The following is a 21,255-nucleotide window of genomic DNA, read 5'->3' on the forward strand; positions in this document are numbered from 1 at the left end:
TTTGAATGTTTTGGTACGTAATATGCTGTCCCAGCACGAATGCTTAGCATTTTATAAAACAAATACTAAAGCAAGAAAAGAACAGAAGAGCACACGTTATAATTCCAAGACGTTGGCAGGCAATAACCAAAACTAGGCTACTGCACCGCATAACATACAAGTTTGATTTGAAGTTATTATGAAAATAAATCGGTTTGCGGCTGCAGATTTTTAAACATGGCGGTTGAAATAAAACACTGCAAGTAGTCGACCAATCAGAAATTTTCAGCGCTTGCGCCCCACCCCAAAGGTTCCGGTACTTTTGGAAAGTACTACCCCCCGAGCAGGAACTTTTTTGTGGGTAAAATAAAGCCCCCGGAACTAAATTTAGACCCTAGTTCCTGCGGTCGAAACGCACTAAGGGTTCCTAGTTCCGGGGTAAAGTTCCTGCGGTGGAAACACGGCTTTAATTGATTTTTGAGGGCTACTAGGTGGCTCATTTGGTAATAGCACCACGCTACGGTGCATGGTTAACCGGACAATGCCAGTGCTGGATGTGGCCGGTAGCTCTGTAGGGAGACGGGCAGGTGCCAATTGCGTTGCCCAGGATACGAGAGAGTTCAGCTGGTTAGGGGGTCTGCATTCATCACTATCTGCATAGCAGCTCCCGCCCATCAGGGGCCTGTGGACCGCATGGCCCAGCCGCATGAGGTGCCTTCCTCCAGCTCCACTATGTGAGCTTGGCTTGTGTGAAGAGAGTGTATGGACGGAGTGTAGCACAGTGGGTAAGGAACTGGGCTTGTAACCGAAAGGTCGCAGGTTCGATTCCCAGGTAAGGACACTGCCGTTGTACCCTTGAGCAAGGTACTTAACCTGCATTGCTTCAGTATATATCCAGCTGTATAAATGGATACAATGTAAAATGCTATGTAAAAAGTTGTGTAAGTCGCTCTGGATAAGAGCGTCTGCTAAATGCGTGTAATGTAATGTAATGTAATGTGATGTAAAAGAGGTAGGCTGGCAACACCACGTGTCATTTTAGCTGCAGAGGCAGTCTCATCGTACCAAACAGGGATGAATTAGAACATAGACATATCTGCACACAAGTACAATATTCAATTAGCTTGTCAGAATTGTGCTGCAGTTGCATGTGATTTTTGTTTGCCACCATTGATATTGGTATTGCATTTAAATCGCACTCATACCAGGAATAGTGGCCTCACACATTTGAACAATTTAAGCTACCTGCAACTTCACTTTGCTTGTGTGGAAGGTTTGATAAACAGCTAGTCTGGTTATTAATACAAAAAGCTAGCTACCCCTGGAACTTAATTTAGGAGTGAGGTGACTGGTTAACCTTAGCTAGAGTAAATTCAATCACTCTGAATTAGCCATTGTTTGTTCTGTTCAAAGCAGCCATACACCTACACTGACCAATGAACCAAATGTGCTCCTTTTTAAATGTACCTAATGAACAAAATGCTGCCTAAGGACAATAGAGCAAGCAGCATCCTTTCATTTTATAAGCAACTTAAGTTTAACCATTTCTTACCCAGCATGCATTGAAAGCTACAGTTGGCCAATCCACAATCAAAGTTGCTCAATCAATTCCATCACTATTAAAACCAAACCTAGATGTATTACTTTGCTCACTGGATTGGATATTGGATTGGAATGTTTTCTGGGGACTTGTCTTATAGGTTTCAGTCCTCTAGGCAACACAAGATGTCTTCCTTACCCACACACAATTCATTAAGTTATGTTGTTTATTCTGGTGCTTGCAGTTACCCTAGTTATTTAGACTTGTGTCTATGCTTCATCAAGTCACGTCATACAATCTATAAATCAAACCGTCAGATTCATATTCCACCCAAGACATTCAAATATCTTCCATCTATCTGTAACAAAAAATATGTATCGCAGGCAATACATGTATATTTTATAATTGTATACATTTTTTTAATGGAGCTGTACCTATAACAGTGTAGTATACAGTGTTAAAATGCAACTTACCTGATATCCTTCTCTGATAAATTTGTAGTGGATATGCTATGATCCAAGACTCCAATGTTGTAGTCTGTAGAGCTGAAGAGCTCCTGATCCATTACAAAGTTGTCAAAGGTGCTGTTCAGTAACAGAGACTTCAAACTTTTCTTTAAGGGACTTGCATCTTCCTTGTCTCCCACAAATCTGGGGGGACCCACACTGGCATTCGGGGGCTCTGGCCGAGGCCTGAGGGGCTGGTGGCCTGGGCTGTCCTCCCGGAACCCTTTTGCAAAGGGGTTGTAATCAATTTTTAGTTGGGTAATGCGCAGGTTCTGGTAGGCCGTGACAGCCATGAACTCCGTCTGGGGGAAAGTGAAGGTAATGACATCCGGCCCGTTGAGCTGGATGACCTCGGTGGCCTTGTCAGCCGGCACCACGTGCAGCCGCGGCAAGTACCGGTGCTTGGAGTGCAGGATGACGTGTCCCTCCTGGTCTAGGGTATTGTTAGTCAGCTTCAGCTTGTAGAACGATATCGGGTTCTGCATCCAGTAGTGGCCTGAGGATGGGGAGTCCGGGTGGATGAAGACCCGTCCCAGCACGTGGGGTTCTGCCTTCCCAGTCACCTCCCACTGTTGGCCAGTCCACCTGTAGCGCAGGTTGTCCACAGGAGTGATATCCATGACCAGGATGTATCTCTGGAAGGGCTCCATGCCAGAGATGCGGAAGCGGCAGTAGGGGAACATCCTGCGGCCCTGCTTGGTGAGGATCATCTCCGTCCTGCAGCGGTAGAACTCATTCCACATGTTGTTGTTATCTAGGGTGACCTTTATGCCCTTGCAGGTGCACTCAGGGGGCAGGTTGTCTGGCTGGGTATTGGACTTAGCAGCACCAGCAACTGATGGGACACAAGGAGCGGGCAGAGCTAGCCCTGGCAGGGTAGGAGAGGAGGTCGTTGCAAGGTTTGCTTCTTGATTGGCCACCAGGATACCTTGGTCCTGCCCCCCCTCGCTAGCCTGGCCTGGCTTCAGGATGACAAAGAAGGCAGGCGGAGCGGCACTTCCAGGGGCTGCGGCAGGAGCTGCGGCCCCCTCTTCGTGAAGCACCATCAGGGCCTGGTTCTCTGTAGCGGTCATGGCAGTGCAGTGGTTCAGGCTCCCTCACCTGGCACGGTGCGTTTGCTCTAGTAGCATTCTAGAGCAAGACAGAAAGAAAGAAAGAGAAAGAGAGTGTAATGATAAGCACTGCCTCCCTTTTCTCACTCAGTCAAAGGTCATCCATATTTGCTGTTCATTGGCATTTTTACTGGTACTTTCCTAGTCTCCTAAGCCGCGTTTCCACCGCAGGAACTATACCCCGGAACTAGGAACCTTTTGAGGAACTCAGTGCGTTTCCACCGCAGGAACTAGGGTCTAAATTTAGTTCTGGGGGCTTTGTTTTACCCCCCAAAACGTTCCTGCTCGGGGGGTAGTACTTTCCGAAAGTACAGGAACCTTTTGGGTGGAGCTTGCAGCGCTGAACATTTCTGATTGGTCGAGTACTCGTAGCATTTGTGTTGTATTCATTTTCCGCCATTACCCGCCATGTTTGAAAATATGCAGCGGCAAACCAATTTATTTTCATAATAACTTCAAATCAAACTTGTACGTTATGCGGCGCAGTAGCCTACTTTTGGTTATAGCCTGTCAACGTCTTGGAATTATAACGTGTGCTCTTCTGTTCTTTTCTTGCTTTAGTATTCGTTTTATAAAATGCTAAGCATTCGTGCTGGGACAGCATATTACGTAGGCTACCAAAACATTCAAACGGATTAATTCGGTTGCTGAATATTTTCTTCCGGATTTTCTTTGTTAGCCCGTTGTAATTGACTCAAAACGTTTGATACAGTTATGTGAGGTATGCGGTAGTTCTGCATAATTAACATTGGTGATACGCACTTTTTATCCGGGTAAAATAACAGGTTAATTCTAGTAATCTTCCCTTTAGCTTTTTCAGACTGCCGTAATTTTACTCAATTTTACTGCCATTTTTCAATTCCACGAAAAGACCAGGAAGACTATGGACTCATTTATGGTGCATGGTTCGCATCTGGAGGGCACACTTCGCTGCTCGGCTAGCAGTAACTTCGAAGGAAAGCAAACGGTGGCTGTACCACTACTAATTTACATTTTCACGCAAGTCCGAGTTTTCGTTCTATTCTTGTCATTTTGCGATTAGCCTATATGGAATTGACGACGAGAATGTAATAAAACAGCAAATTGTTTACAATGTGTGTATGTTTTCTGCTGTTAATGAATGTGTTTGAGAGGATATATGAAAATCAATAAATACAAAAGTAACCATATATAGTCATTGTTGGTAACCCGTTGTATATAAGTGGAATAAACCCCTCCGGGCTGTCCCGGTTATTAGAAAATAATGTAGGCTACTTCGGTGGTAGTATGGAGTTACAGAAGAAATCATATGACAGATGGACCGACCACAACGTCAGTGGGCTAATTTGCCTAATCTTCGCGGTACTTTAGACCCCGGTGGAAACGCAGACAACCATTGGCTGAAGGAACCTTTTAGTTCCTGGTAAAGTAGTTCCTGGGACTGAAAGTTCCGGGTAATTTTGGTGGAAACGCGGCTCTAGTCAGCCCTTTACCATCAGCTCTACCAATAAAATTCTCTAACGGCTGTTAACTGGACCAAAAATTACACTTAAGTATAGTATTAAAATAAATAAGATATTCAAATATATTCTGATATTTCGTGTAAAATGAGCATCATTTTTGCATTGGTATTAAATGTACATGGTACTTTAGGCCCTTCCTCTTGCGTGTGTCCCAGGGCGTGCTAGACGGGCATAAAGACAAAGGCAGGTGATGTCACACTCAAGATTTTACACAACCCATTGATGGACAATGACAAAACAGAGAACGGGTTTGGTTAAACCGTATTTACTATAGGTAAACCGACTGATAGTGTCATCATTCACAATGACCGTAAATGACAAGCAGGACTATCACATCATAGAATAAAATCAGTCCAGATCATATACTCACAGTCTAGACATTGCCTAACAATACTTAATTCTAAGTAGGCCTATTTGTTATAATAAAGTATCCCAGTTATAAATATACCTTCAGTTATGACAGGATGTCACACGTGCACTCTCAGTTGGCTGTTGTTGTACAGGCATAACTGTCTGTCTAGTCCTAAACAGTATAGCCTGCCAGATATTAACAATGAAAATAAAAAAAAATTAAGATCCTTTCATGCCTGAATGATTCACTGCAGTCAACATCATAGGCATTCAAACCCAGTCCTGGGGACCCTCCGTGTATGCTGGTTTTCATTCCAACCACAACTGCAATCGCAGAATTTTAACAAGCTGTTAATTTTCCTTTATTAGGTGCTTTTCATGTTTAGAGGGATTACTCACTCGCTTAAGCCCCCTTATTTACCACATCTTAAGCCACACACACGTCAGAAATATCTATGCTATTAAGACAAAAGCACCATGTTCATATTGTGCAATACTGCAAACAGCAGCATAAAAAGATGTAACAATTGTAAACTTATTAACACAATTGCACGCTTGGCTCGATATCATTTTCTGTATCAATTTTTTTTGTGAGACTTGCAATCATTTTGAGGACCTTGCAATCAACGTGCTCATTTTAAAACCTTGGAACTTTTGAACTGTGCATTGTATCGTCAGCAATTATCTAATTTATGAGGATAATAATGATGCTGTATATAGTATCACTGTGCAGTAATTAATTGATTCATTGATTTGAAAAGTATAAATATGCATATTTCAAAAGGCCGTTTCTAATTATGCTCATCTCATTTGTTCAGATGTGCTTCTCTAGTACAAACTCGCTCACTCAAAATTCACAGTGGGATCTATGGTACATTTTGAGCTGCAGCCTATTTTACGGAGGGAGGGCAGGGCAGGGGGTTGTATTAGACAACACAAGCAACACAATATGTGCCACTGCTAGGCTCACCCTGTCAAGGTGCTGTTCCACTGCATGAATCGGCCATATGGTCTAATATCAAATCCCCACTGTGTCCAGTAGTACAACATAGTGACAGATAATCAGCCTTAGTGTCACAAAGGTAGGGGTCTCTCTCTCTCTCTTTCTCTCACACCACTCAGTAACATCCCCATGAAATTTGTGAAATCTCATTGGTGTGACTGCTGTCCAGCTGATTAAATTGACAAAATGGTAACAAAAGACATGCTCCTCGTACGCATGGTGGAGAGTGAAGGGTTTTGGGACCTACTGGCATTTTCTGAGGCCGAATACACTCATGTGCGATGCACTGTTGTGTGATATCTACTTCAATGAAGCTGACAATTCTACCTGTTGCTATGTGCACTGTGTATACTGTATAGGGTTGCAAAATTCTGGAAATTTTCAAAGCTGGTTTTGCTTGGACCTTATAGGTGCAGTATGTAAGTTTGTCACAAGTGACACCATCACTTCAGCTGCTTTTGTGGCTACAAGCAAATGGGTTTAATCTGATTTTACTTAAAAAATGTCTTGGCTTGATCTGTTTGTCTTCATGTCCAATTCAGTGTAAAATATAGTTTCAAATGTTTTAAATGTAAGAGGACAAGCTAGAACTGGAGTTTCGTTAGACTACTGAGATCTTAGCTACTGCTGTTTTTTCACCAGTCACACGTACTGACTACTTTAATGACTTGGCTTTCAAGTCTGTATGCCTCAATGTCAAATTCAGTGTAAAATATAGTATTAAAGGTTTTGGACGTTAGATGACATGGTAGTACTGGAGTTTCACATTATTTGGAGGTCTATCTTTAGCACCATCTGCTCTGCTCTGCTCTTATCTGTGTAGCTCTGCCCTGCCTGCTCTGGGCAGCGCTGTGAACATGCAGCAGGATTCGCAGGCAGAGAGGCCTCCTTGCTGTTCTGATTGGTTGTTAAAATTCAGGCATGGTGAAACTGATTTCCGCTGCTTCCACTGCTTGAACATTTAAGTCTTTCAGTGGTTTTGTATGCTCTCACCTCTTATCTTTGTTATTAGGTTAAATATTATGTAAACTCTATAAAAAATTAAAACGTTTTAAATCAAATTAAGGTTAAAAAAGTAAAATTAAATTTAAATGTTTTTTCTTGGCAGCTGCAGCTTATTCATGGTCCCGGTTTAAAGCAATTTGCACTCTAAACTGTCATGACCCCTTCCCTCTTCTGTGTCACAGCATGGTCAAGACTTTGCCCTGACAAGGGTAGGTTCAGGTTTTCCAAGACAGTTACCAGTTCTACACTATGTTGTTATCATGTGGTGAAATAGTTATGTACTGCATGTAGGCTAGTTTTTGAAGGAATAGTTTACTCCAGTATAGCTTGTGTGTTCACTAGCAAACATGCACTAATATGCAATTATGGACATCAAACACATTCCCAGACATTCTGCTAACACAATCCTCTCTTATTAAACAATGACTTGGGAGACTTTTGAATATCTTTTTACAATATGTTTTAAACATTATTACCACAGGTACCCTCAACAATTAACCTCATCCATAAAATCACTCAACAGATAGCTGGACATTTGAGTTTTTATGGGCACGTGACTAAAGCATGATCAGTGTACTGATGCTCTGTTGCTGTTACAGGGCACCTAACTGCTCATCTAAAATGTCAGAACTGAGGAAACATCCACTCATAAACTTTGTGAATAAAAAAAAATATCAAAGCATTAAAATACAAAAACAACCAGTGATTAGGAAATTTCACCCTCTATTATTGACTTTAAAGGTGAACCTGAGCCAAACTGAGAATCCAGTGTATTGGCAAGTAGAGGATTAAAAAAAGTGGTATACTTTTTTACTGGGTGTCTCGTGGCGTAGCCTGTTACAGCACTGTCCACATGCTCATTACGAGTCGCAACGTCGGTGGTTTGAGTCCGACCACCAACCATTGTCGCACGTCTCTCCCGCTCTCTCCTCCTAGTTCTTCCTGTCTCTCTACACTGTTCTGTCCAATAAAGCTGAAAAAGCCCCCCCCCCCCCCCCAAAAAAAAAGAAGTGGTATACCTTTCAGCCTGTCAAATTTCTGGTTTTGTCTATGGGTAATGCACAGAAAGAGATTAAAAGTTAAGACTTGTAGGGCTTAATATGTTGTAAATGTCCTCAACTGTGGAAATATGTTGTAAAAACCACACAAAAAACGTCAGTTATTTAAAAAAACCCAGCCTTTAATAGATATTTTGACCAATAGAGATTATTGTAGACACACAATGGACTTTGGATAGATGACGTAAAATTCTTGCACTGGAGGTTAAAACTCAATTGTTTAGTCCAGCAGTTGTGGTTGAAAAATATCAATACAATGCAGAATTTGTGTGTGATGTGATACACGGGATATCGGTGAATAGGATGGATTCAATAGCTAAACATCTTAGTGTATCAGTGCGTATTATCATTAGGGTTTAAACATTTAAAGGAGGTATTATCACCGGCTTAAGCCAAAATCAATTAACGTTACATCAATTAAATTAATGGGGATGATGTACACACTTCGGTTTCACCAAAAACGATAGTTTGATCCATATGGTCAAGTGACTTTGAGCGGCTGCTGCCTGAAAGCAGAGCTGTCACTGTCAGTCCTCGGTGCTTTCCTCCTGAGTAATGTCCCGCTCTGGCTCGAATTGAAAAGGTTGAACAGAAGACATTTTCAATGCCACTCAATGGACGAGGGCAATGGACTGGAGACCCAAGCAACCATTTGGCATCACAACCCAGAGTGCACTGCGACTGTAATAACAATGGCGACCTACAAGAAGGATTTTTTTCCATTTTTAAGATAACTAAAATCTTTCACGTGGTTTTTATGACGTATTTATATAATTGAATGGCCAACACCAAGGACAAATGTTTGGTTTGGAAGAAATATCTGCTTTCCTTGCAGAGCAACTGGCATACAAAGATTTTTCCTGGTATAGCACCAAGCATCAAGTGGTCAAAATTTGTGTAGCTTGGGGTGTACCGGGGGCGACATAGCTCAGGAGGTAAGAGCGGTTGTCTGGCAGTCGGAGGGTTGCCAGTTCGATCCCCCGCCCTGGGCGTGTCGAAGTGTCCCTGAGCAAGACACCCCTAATTGCTCCCAATGAGCTGATTGGTACCTTGCATGGCAGCCTTTCACCGTTGGTGTGTGAGTGTGTGTGTGTGTGTGAATGGGTGAATGAGAGGCATCAATTGTAAAGCGCATTGGATAAAAGTGCTATATAAATGCAGTTCATTTACCATTTAGGCTACCATTGTACCTGGCAAAGAAAGGCATTAAGTTTGGAATCAATACATAAAGTTGCAGAGACATGGCTCAATTTCTGTTTGGTGCCTTTGCCATCGAATCTGATTGTTTACAGCATCCTAGCAACTATTTTTTTTTTAAACCTTTGGTCACAGTATTCTCAAGATGATACATGCCAAATCTTCTGGTGATCAGTCAAACGGCATAGGACTATTCGCAAAAGTAGGTCTTTCAAAAAATTTGAAATGATGCAAAATCCAATATAGCGGACAAATTTGTTCAGGACGAGGAGGCACACATTTGGAAGATATTTAATGCACATAAGTGAAACAGAATGGTATTTACATTAAAGGGGCTATCATGTCACTTTTGAATAAAGGACCACTTTGTGGTAAGGTAATATTTGGTGCAGAACTTTATTGAAGCGCCTACCAACCACAGATGTTGTTAATAAAAAAATTTATGTTAATGAAAAATATGTTATTATGTGATAGATCATGCCCAATTCCAGCCGTTATTGAGAAACAGATTTTTACGGTTTATGGTGCCCCCTGTGTACGAATTTGAAAATACTTTGCCAAGTACACACAGAGGCAATCCCACAACGCATTTATGTTGTTCTTTGTGAAAACTGGATGAACGGTAAATGAGTTATGGCTATTTATGTGATGGGCCATGCCCAATCTTAAATTCATTGGCTCATAGCTCCCATAGCCATTGCCCGATGAAGGTTTATGATTAGCAAGGATAGTTAGGCAAACTAATGCTATGTACCATCATGGTGAAAAACAGTTTCAAATATTATACAAACTTGCAAAACATTCCATATGGCAGACGTTCATGATTGATCAGATGATGGTGTGCTGGTACATGTGCTTCCAGGGAATACTCACACAGATTTCACACATTTCTGTGTGTCAAATAAATAAAACTATAGGAAAACAATAGAGGTTTAGCCCTACAGGCTTATAATCCTAATAAGAAGATCTTTAATGATTTGAAATGAGTAGGCTATGTCAATGATTATTTGGTTTACAGAAAGTTCCATCCCCCTTCAAAAATGTAGCCTACCTTCTGTTGTTTTAATGCCTGGAATTAAAATGCAAAAACATAAATATATTCAATAACTCCATGGGCGTGATTATGCTTCTGTGAAAATACTTTTTTAAACTTCAGCACCTCATAACAGCACGAAACGTTTGCACTATATGTAATGTCTGCTTTCATCATTTCACTCATTTAATGAAGAAAATTATTGTCAAATGGCATCCAAATTATCTGCGCTTCCCTTACACAGGTCAACTGTCTGAGCAATCACAGGTATTTGCTTAAAGCATGCTGCAAACAATCATTTCCTGCTTACAACCCAAACACAGAGGTGGCTGTAGGCCAGCTCAAAGTGTTTCTTTTTTTTTTTGGTGAGAACATACTTGATTCAAATTGTGTGCATGCATGATGGCTGCAACACGTATCCTGCAGTCATTCTAAGCATTCTAAGCGTTCTCAAAAATTAATGCTACGTATCTACAAGGTGCAATACCCATGAAAACCACGGGGGCTGCATATATACATCACTGTTGCTGGTATTGTTGTTGTTCAGAAATTTAAGAAGCTGCCTATGTATTCTGGTCCTGATCTGCCCCCTAGTCAATAAAGCCTTTAACCCCCACTGAGACAAAAAGCCAGTAGACAAGTATGTGAACAATGTTGCTTTGGATCCAACCACTTTGCGTACAAGTAGCGCTATAAAATTAAAGCATGTCTCAGGCTTTAGACATACTGGGAAATAAGCAGATCAAAAAAAAGTAGAAAGGGATCAAAATCTGCCTTTTGGAACTATTTTGGATTTAGAACACGTGAGGTTGACCAGAAACACTCAGTAAAGTGTGCTTAAGAGTAGTGTCAGCTCCGTAAAGCAAAACAACTCTATTCCACCAGCTGAAATCATGAAGTTCAGTATGATGAATGATTGAGGATAAGGAAGTTATATTTTTATTTAGATGTCCAAGTGCAATAAAACGATTTCTGCTGTATAAATGGATTATACGTAAAGCATGCAAACTGTACAATTGACTCTGGATAAACATTTTATAAATACCTAAATTACAAAAGTAAAAATGTACACTGTGCATTATAATACATTTATTAAACTGAAATATAAATGTATTATAATGCACAGTGTACATTTTTACTTTTGTAATTTAGGTATTTATAAAATGTTTATCCAGAGTCAATTGTACAGTTTGCATGCTTTACGTATAATCCATTTATACAGCAGAAATCGTTTTATTGCACTTGGACATCTAAATAAAAATATAACTTCCTTATCCTCAATCATTCATCATACTGAACTTCATGATTTCAGCTGGTGGAATAGAGTTGTTTTGCTTTGCGGAGATGACACTACTCCTAAGCACACTTTACTGAGTGTTTCTGGTCAACCTCACATGTTCCAAATGTTTAATACATGTAACCTATGTGCCAAAAGCAACAATCCTTCAAATTTGTCTCCAAATCTGTAAATTTGATTGCGCGTAAAACTGGACCAAAATGATCTGGAGTGACACACCTCTAGCTGTTCTCAAAAGCATAATAATGCAAAATTAATTATTGTAATGCAAAAGTTAGTGAGGAGACCAAAAATTTGAAAATTCAACAATTAGATATCCAATAGGTTACTGTATAAGATCAGTATTCCAATGCTTCTTAAATAACAAATTAATGAAAAAGAACAAATAAAAAAAAATAATAACTGTAGTCTTACTCAACAGTACTTATGATGGAACACTGAAGACCGCGGGAAAAAATAAAAGATAACTGAATGAATATTAATATTCCAGGCTGGCAGAAAGCATGAATGTCAACCTCTTTGCTTTGAGTCAGTAATTTAAAAATGCAGTTTGGAGTTACACTAGTCCTGTGATTACAGAAAGAAAAAAAAAAAACTTTTGATGACTTGAATTTTCCCTCATAGTACATTCAAGCGTGAAAATATAATCTAAGTACACATTATTTGTAAATATTTATATAGTGCTGAATGACAATAAACCTGTGCAATAAAAACTGTCTGATTTGATTTGAACTGCGTATATGACCACTTCATTATAGGTGCTGGCTCCTAAAAGAATTATCCTGTTTTCATACTAATGAAATTTTGATATAAATTTAATTTTACACATCTGTTTTTGCAGAATGGCCACTCAGGACTGTGGTCGACCATAATCTGTGGGAGGTTAAAAAAAATGTATCGTGAAAGTGATTTATGAAGTTACATAAACACATCACCGCGCGATTTGTGGGAATAGAAGTGTGAATAGCACTTACAGTGTCAAACATTACACCACTATATAGAGCAATAATATTGTCCCATTCTTACGCTGTAACATTTGCCCGGTCAGCAAAGACATTAGCGTGAAACAATTATCGGACAAAAACTAGCCATCCGAGCTGCGACTCACATTAGCTAGTAATCAAGTCACTTGTCAATAGTAGCCCAGACGACCAATGGATGGGCCTTCAATTAAATACAACCATAACGTTCTCCAAAAACACCTACTGAAACAGCCAACTGAGTATATTTCATTGTTCAGAAAACAGAAATACCACCAACACAACTTGAATATAGTTCCCATATGGAAATGGCAGCAAAAACAACACTGCTAAAATAAAAAATATTTCAAAACGTTTCCCATACTACCAAATGACTAGGCCTATGTGACGCTGTATTTCAGTTGAGAACATGTTACCAAGCTACCCAGCAAACGTGGTTAGTTATTTAGCTAACGTTAGCAACCCCAAAACAACAATGATCTACTAACCAGTTGTGCTGGGCCTCTCCTTTTCCCTTTTTGTTTACGTGCCATTATGGTGCCTCATTTCTTGAGGTAGCGCCACCTTTATTGAACAGGCATTGCTGTAGTAAACTCACAGTCTTGCTATTCTTCGAAGCAGAGGACAAAGGCCTCAAATACTCTTCGACGATAACAGCAACTCGTGACTGCAGGCCCAAGAACTAAACTTGGCACCGACTTCATATCCTATCCTAGCGCGTGCACAAGGCAACCGGCCTCAATGGCGCGTGATTTCCAACTCACCACGATGCGTGCACGAAATTAACCTCAAGGTTTTATGGCACCCTAACACTTCAAGCATGGCCTCTGCCAACTGTCTAATTTTCTCACTGCAGAAACATCATATAACTAGTCTAAAACCATCATTACCTTTTTGCAGTCCAGGAAAGGATCAAGATGAAAACCGTCTGTCCTTTCTCGTATTCCTCGGCTCGTCCTCCCTCTTTCCCCCTTGCAAACATTACCCCGAGCGTCTCACCCAGCTGGAGAAAACCTGCGTGCTGTGGAAGGTGACGTCAGAGACCCGTGGTGGCACGCTCGCGTCCAGTTCTACCGCGCAGACTCCCTTACGATCAGGACTTCGAGGCTTGTCACGTGGAACCACAAAACTAAATGCGCAAGCGTCGGGATTACATGTACCGCCAGTCCGACATAAGTCAAATCGAGAGTACAGAAGAAATACCAAGTTTTAAAAAATGTACGTGTCTACATTTCGAAGTCCTACAAATTAATTGAGTAGATGAAAGGCGGTGGCTCCGTGTCCGACCGGTTATTTCCTCGTGGCGGTGCAATCTGATACAGAGTTGCCTAACTGCTGGCCACATGCAGATCCAACGCCTAGTTACTGTAGCTGAAGGTGTTCATCTGTTTAGTGATCAGTAGGGAGACAAGCTTTGGTTCTCCTGGCTTCCCTTTGTTATTGAGAGCGTTGACCATATTTCTGATTAAGTTTTCACTCAACAGTGTTTCCTTAGCCTACAAATCGCAATGCTGCTTGCCGCCCTAAATAATATTCAAGCGCGACTTCATCCATGGAAACCTTTTCTGTTAAATCAGTAGGCTACCCTATTTCTGAAGCTTTCTTAATAACTCAAGTTTACTGTTCATCACAGGCAGGAGGTGAAATGTAAAACGTTTAACTTCGCCCACTTTTTGTGTTATTTGCGCAGCATTCATTAGTACACCATTCGGCTTATTTAATTAATGTAAGCATATCTTACTGATATTCAATCTGAAAAAAAAAACGTTTACAGAGACCCTTGGTCACACCTGCACGCACGCACTTGCACACACACATTTGAAATGCTCATATACTTAAAAAAGGACAACATAACTAGGCTACTTCTCAACTGCAAGCATTCAAAATTTTGACATGAAATTGTTGCATATCACGTAGGTTAAACATAAGCATACATACATACGTTTTATGGCGTTTTGTAACATTTACTGAATACGCAATACCTGACATTTTATGTCCGACAGGTTAAAATACACCCCCACTTATATTAAAACTTTGATACTATACAGTGTACCACAATTAGCCTAGTTTTAAAGCAAGAAACCAACTAAAATAGGTTATTGTTGATTCTCAAATTACTTTGAATCCAAGTTATGTATTATTAGGTCAAAAACTTCACAAAAGCCAATGGCTTTAAACCTTTACTTTAACCTCTGTTGGTCTTAAATGTATTTTAAAAGCTTCGAATACTTTCTATTAATTATTTCCTTTGGACTGTCCAAAATCCTTATGTCGCCTATGGAAATAGGCTTACCCTTATTGCATTGCTGATGGCATTCATGAAACAACTAATCACATAGGGTAAAGAAGTTCTACAGAATAGCATACGTTTTCTTCTCCGCTGGCATCAAGAATGTACCGAGGTGTTTTATTTATGTAAACTATAGGTCGATTTTAAAACACCATGGCACGAGACAGATGTGCATGTGGTAGCAAAGACCGCTACGCAAAAATCAGACAACTGAATACTGTATTCTAATGGAGTTGTTATCAACTCTGTTCTAGTTTAGCAATATCTTCGGGGTTCCTGTTTAGATTGCATTAGTAGCTCGTGTTTAATCTGAAGTTCTGAGTGAAGTGGCAACCGTGTGCATCATATTCAAGATATAATCATGGTAGACTGACTCTTTGCACAGAACGATTTAGGCTACCGCAATTCCTGTAGATGACGAAGCCAGACTAGCTATTGCTTTCCTTTGGCTATTTTTCGGTCACGTGCTCATACAACAGCAGCGCCACCGCGGTCAGGCCAGGATAGCTGGGATCTCACGACAAGCGATGAAAATGGGGAACACGCAAATACGAAATCGCATTGACCACTTGAGCCACACTGAAATCGATGCCCCCCCAAAAAACGAGAGCCTGCAGCTTCACATATGTCAAAACGGATGGCCCTGCGTATTCAGAAGCGTGTAGAAGGCGCCAAGCAGTTGAAGGCATGTCTCTTCAGCCAATATCGTCAGATGAGCACGTTGACAACACCCTCTATCTTCCACCAGCCAAAATGCAAATTAAGTCATGAAACATTTAGCAATATTATTTTTAACCGATGCTGACAGACACTGAGAACAAGATGGGATGCAAACTTAAATATGTACAGATGTTTACCTCGGGAAACAAGCCTTATGAAAACGATATGATCATTCCTCATTGAAATCCTTCCGATGGCTAGGCTAAGGACGGGGTGAGAAACTCTTGTGAAGCGCTTAAAAAATGCGCATGCGCTGCTGCTGAGCGTTCTTGGCGACCTTCCGAGAGGTTAGGGCGACTGATGAAAGGCACAAGGGCCGTTGGTGCAAGATCACGCACTTTGGTATGAAAACCAGCGGCTCATTTAGTAGTTACCGCAATCTGTACGGTACATTATGGTTGGTCAAATTGCTTTTTCCCAATTAAATAAGCATTGCTGCGAGAGGTGAAGACTATGTGAAATTGTGCATAACTACATTGCAAGAGAAATATTTAACGTTAGGCGTTAATATTATGAATTGACCCCGTTTTTTTAACGATGACCCCACAAGACCTTTCAATCGTTCCGATGCACTTTAATGAGAAAACGATGCTGAAACCAGGTAACATCTTTTGAATTAAGAGTGAAGCATTTTAATCATTAAAATACAATATTAATATCAGTATATGTTAACATATGAATTATGTGCCAGTCACAAGAAAGGATCACATTATGTTGTCATGGAAAATTATTCATTTTATTGGTTCTCTCAGTATTCCACTAAATCAACATACAAAATGTTAGATTAGCCATTTACAGTGCAAAAAGACAACTTTACCATTTGCAACAAATGAACATATTGTCTTGTTACAGACTAATAGCTCAAATTTGTTTTCTTGAGTGTAAGACACACACACACACATTGAATTCTGGTCAAACCAAGATGAGCAACTTAAGCCATTTAACTTCTTTATTGAAAATTAATTTTTAAAATCAGTCTTTTTAGTCCTGTGCCTGAGGCTGTGCTAGTGCCGAGTTTGCTCTAATAACTCCAAATCCATAAATACTATGATCAATTTGTAGATATAAATGTTCAATCATTTTCACTCCTGGAACCAAACTGAAGAAAAACAGCAAGTTTCCAAACCTGGGATAACCCCGTTTTGCTATTACAAAATGATGTTCTGTTTGACAACAGTACATTATGAATAAGTTATCTGCCCTTATGTATCCCAGCCACATTCACAGTAAAACATGTAACGCTACAACCATTCATTCAGGAACAGGTGAATGTCAGCCATCCAGGTTCCCTCCTCGTGTAACCAGGAAGTTTGATGTGTGTAACCGTTCTTCCTCTCATTACTCAGATCAGAGCTGATGTTAGAGGAGCCTTAGCATCTTTGTGCGAATACACTGAAAACATACATCCCGTTGTTTCTTATTGTTTAGATACAGGGAATGTCATTTTAAATTTCAGCATCACTCACCCCCATATTTCAATACAGTATCTCAATGGCTTGTTTGTGTGGTTGCCATGTGGTCATTGCAGCTGCACAACCTTTCCCTTGTCAACCTACTCCTGATGGGTGGTCAACACTCTATAGAGCAGCATATAAATGAACGTTAGTGACTGGTGTCCAAATAAAGTAATAAATATTCCTTAAAATGCTAGGGCCTTTAAAACCAAAAATAACTATATGTAAATGACATAGGAATTAATATAGTTCTGCTTCAAATGAATCAATTATGACAGAAAAAAATGTAAAAGAGTTAGGGTTTTGACAGGATATGATAAAATAGGGTAAGACCATTTGTATTTTCTATTTTGAAAACTGTAGTTTTAGTATAAAACATGAACTTGTTATTGATGATATCTCCAGTCAGTCACTCTTAAAACTGGTCTGTCTACAGTAGCCATAATCTGAGGAATGCCCATAGCTTTACCACATATCACATGAGAACTTTCTCCATGATGAGAAATGTTTGCAGAAAATTAACATCCAGTAACATACAATAAAAAAAACACATTCTGATCCCACACAAAAATCACAAATTCATGTCCCTTGAAATCCCACCAGTCAGGTGTGCATGGGGCTGAAGCTCTGGCCGTCAGAGTTTCCTTCAGTGCCAGTGACTGATGAATTCTGGGGAAATTCTCTAAGCACATCTTCATATCTGTCTCAAGTATAACATGTATTGATTTAAGAGTGTAGTTTGAGACAAAAAATCAAAAATCAAAATCATTTCAAAGATCTACAAAAAGACAAGTAATTTTAAAATTTCAACAGTAACCTGGAGTAGACCTCTTTTATGTTCTGTGTGTGTATGTGTGTGTGTCTGTGTTGCTATACATATTTAAATAAGTACTTAACATTTCTCTATGAAGGCTAAGACACACTTATGCGTTTGAGGGAGTGTTCTGATATGAACTGTAAGTATGCACTATGCACCCTATTCTGTGAAAAAGGAATTGTGTTCCATCTCTATTAGTGAGTGCCTTTCTATTTTTTGTTATTATGCTTGAAAAAATGTAATGCCATAAAATAGGTAGCAGCCCTGTTGGGCCATGCAACCTACAGAGGCAAGGCTATGTGTGATCCATCCCACTCAGCAGATTTAACATGTCAGTGGAACTGATTGTGTCTCAGGTTCTGAAGTCACATTTCCAAAGGCAGCCATTTTTTGTCACAACTGGAGTTGGGCGTGCAGTCTGGGTCTGCTTCCCCCACTGACCCACTCTCCATGCAGAGTGCCTTTCCCATTGAGTCTGCAGGCTGGGGCGGGGGGCTTGTGTTGCTGAAACTTGGGAGTGCATACAGGCCTCCTCCCTCCCACTGTCTGTCTGTCTGTCTGTCTGTGCAGTCTGTCTGTGGGCCTGGCTGTTTGGGAGGGTGGGGCCTCACACGTTTATGACCATATCCTCCTCCTCTTCCCTGGGGTCCTCCCCCAGTTCCCCCACAGCCACAGCCTGGCCCCCATCTTCATCCGGGGTGTTTCGAGGGTCGATGATGTAGCGGTAATCCCCGCCGATGGCCAGGGCGGCGCCGGAGGCCACCACGAGCCAGTCCTTCTCGTCTTCCTCCATGCCGGCACACTGCCAGGGCACTGCCCACCCCAGCTCTTCCAGACCCAGTGAGCCCGCCCCAAGCCCCGCCCCCGCCTCACACCCATCTGCTTCCAGGTTCACATACAGCAGCGGCTCCTTACCGGGCCCCGGCGACAGCCCCGCCCACACCCCTTCCAGCTGGTCGATCAGTTGCTGGAAGCTGGGACGGCACTTTGGCACAGGGCTCCAGCAGCTGTGCATGATCTCATAGCTGAGGGACATACCAAGAGAAATCATCGGGGGGTGAGGATGAGAGATACCAAAGGAAATCATGGAGAAGGGGAGGATGGGGAAGAAGGTTTGACTGCAGGAAACACATGGGAAAATTGGGCCCTATACTATAGCCTGTCATTAGACTTTGTTCTAGCTTTTCACCCGATTATGTCAATGAATAGGTGAAAAGAAAACTCTCAGACAAAAGAGGAAAAACACATTTCAGCTCTAATGTGAAATAAGCAAGTTTTGTAATGACATTCATTATATGCACCTGCAGTCATGCAAATTGGGGAGGGTACTACAACTTCTGTGATTGGAATAACCTGGTGACCTTCCTACACTTTCATCTTTGTCTTGTTTTTGCAACAAAGGACAAAATTACTCATGAACTAATTTAATCTAACCAAAAGAACACATTCATTCAGCTGAAAACATTCATTCTGCCATGCTGGTTTCTTTTCCCTGAACACCAATGCACTGAGCACTGACCACTGTTACATTTTTAACAGTTCAGTGTTGACCTCTATTAAGTCTCAATTTTGTATACATTTAGTTCTACCCTCTGATTTCTGCCTACAGTGTCAGGCACATGGAACGGGCATCCCCAGACACTCACATGTCATCCCGGCAGTCGGGTGGCTGTTTGAGGCGCCCTCCTTTGATGAGGTACTCATAGATCTCAGAGTTCTCAACACCAGGGTAGGGGGTCTGCCCAAGGGTCATGATCTCCCACATGGTTACCCCAAATGCCCACTGCAAGAGAATGAGTCAGAGAGAGTGAGGGACTTTTTCAGAGAAAATAATGATCTCCTTATATCATTCCCCACCTGATAATTCATGGATGGGCAGGTTAAGAGACTGTGACACAGGGTAAAGAAATGAGAGACTGTGTGTGCGTGACAGAGAGTAAGGAAATGAGAGACTGTGTGTGCGTGACAGAGAGTAAGGAAATGAGAGACTGTGTGTGTGTGACAGAGAGTAAGGAAATGAGAGACTGTGTGTGTGTGACAGAGAGTAAAGAAATGAGACTGTGTGTGTGTGACAGAGTAAGGAAATGAGAGACTGTGTGTGCGTGACAGAGAGTAAGGAAATGAGAGACTGTGCATATGTGACACAGAGTAAGGAACTGAGAGACTGTGTGTGTGTGTGTGTGTGATAGAGAGTAAGGAAATGAGAGACAGAAAGGTAAGCTAAGGTAATTGGAACAGGCACACTATAGGAGAAACAGACATATGTAGTTGGTACAGCCAGACTACAGCACCAAAATAAATCAAGGATTCAGACTCTTGTATAGTGAGACCGGTTGAATCCAACTGACCGAAATTCTGCCTTCCGGGGCAATTCAGCAGGCAATTACATGCAGTCATCTCAAAGACTCTCATCCAGTACCTAACAGCCAAAGAGTTGTGATGATATCAAGTTGTCAACATCTCAACAGATAGTAGGAGCCATTACATGAACCTACAGCATGACATTAAGGGCCAGGATAGAGTGCCAATGGACCTGAGGCTAGTTTTAAATGCAGTATACGTAGTAGGCACCCAACAACAAAGGCTCAGTCTGTTTAAACAATGTAGTTTGAACAGGTGAGTTTTTATTTTGTGACTGACGACGAACAGGGAGGGACCGAGCTGTCCTGACTGTGGTGGGGACTCTTGGGAAGGATGGCAGGGTGATCGGAGTCAGTGCAGTCGAGCGGTTGCGCAGGAGTGTGGAGTTTGATAATGGACAGTAGGCAAGAAGGTGTCATTCATCATGCTGTCCCACAGGCCAGGACTGGAAATATGTACTTTATTGGTGTGCAAGTTGTAACCAAAGGAAAACTAGGAGAGTGCAACATCCATGTGTTCTGGCTGCTTACAGACCAGGCAGACAGCATCATTCTATATAGGCGGAGTCTGATATCATGTGCAGGAGTCAAGCGAGGAGAGAGTTGCAGAGATTTGCATCCCTGTGGTCCCGCTACATCAGCACTGGTATGGTCAGGTTTCACTGCAACACAGCAGGGCACATCACTACACTGTAACCCAATGCTTTAACCAGGCAAGCTTCCTAAAAGCCAACATGTAACTCCAGGTGGTATACTGTAAGTTCCTCTGTGTGAGTGTGTGAGTGTGTGTGTGTGTGTCTCTGTGTGTGTTTCCGTGTGTGTGTGTTGGAGAGACAGAGGGAGAGATATTTACCACATCACTCTGGGTGGTGTAGACGTTATCTGCCAAGCTCTCCAGGGCGATCCACTTGACAGGCAGCTTTGATACAGAGCCCTGGCGGTAGTAGTCCCCACTGTAGATCTTCTTAGACAGGCCAAAGTCCGCCACACAAACAGTCATGTTCTCATTCAGCCTGGGGACACCAGAGAGGAGGTCTTCTCACGGCTGTTT

The 21,255-nt window shown here is 41.5% G+C and overlaps 2 protein-coding genes across 2 annotated transcripts in view; both read right to left on the reverse strand.

Moving 5' to 3' along the window:
* mgaa (MAX dimerization protein MGA a) overlaps window positions 1–13,906 on the reverse strand; it is a 39,818-nt gene extending 25,912 nt beyond the window's left edge. The window contains exons 1-2 of the mRNA XM_035418191.1: window positions 13,454–13,906; window positions 1,993–3,156 (exon numbers count right to left, since the gene is read on the reverse strand). Coding sequence (XP_035274082.1) covers window positions 1,993–3,098 — 1,106 coding nt within the window. The 5' untranslated portion in view covers window positions 3,099–3,156; window positions 13,454–13,906. The remainder of the gene's footprint in view (window positions 1–1,992; window positions 3,157–13,453) is intronic.
* Window positions 13,907–16,287: 2,381 nt separating this feature from the next.
* The window catches only part of tyro3 (TYRO3 protein tyrosine kinase), a 34,177-nt gene continuing 29,209 nt past the window's right edge, over window positions 16,288–21,255 (reverse strand). The window contains exons 17-19 of the mRNA XM_035412288.1: window positions 21,058–21,217; window positions 19,491–19,627; window positions 16,288–18,869 (exon numbers count right to left, since the gene is read on the reverse strand). Of these exons, the coding sequence (XP_035268179.1) occupies window positions 18,452–18,869; window positions 19,491–19,627; window positions 21,058–21,217 (715 nt within the window). The 3' untranslated portion in view covers window positions 16,288–18,451. The remainder of the gene's footprint in view (window positions 18,870–19,490; window positions 19,628–21,057; window positions 21,218–21,255) is intronic.

This window comes from Anguilla anguilla, chromosome 1 (genome assembly GCF_013347855.1).
Source record: "Anguilla anguilla isolate fAngAng1 chromosome 1, fAngAng1.pri, whole genome shotgun sequence".
Classification (NCBI taxonomy): Eukaryota; Metazoa; Chordata; class Actinopteri; order Anguilliformes; family Anguillidae; genus Anguilla; species Anguilla anguilla.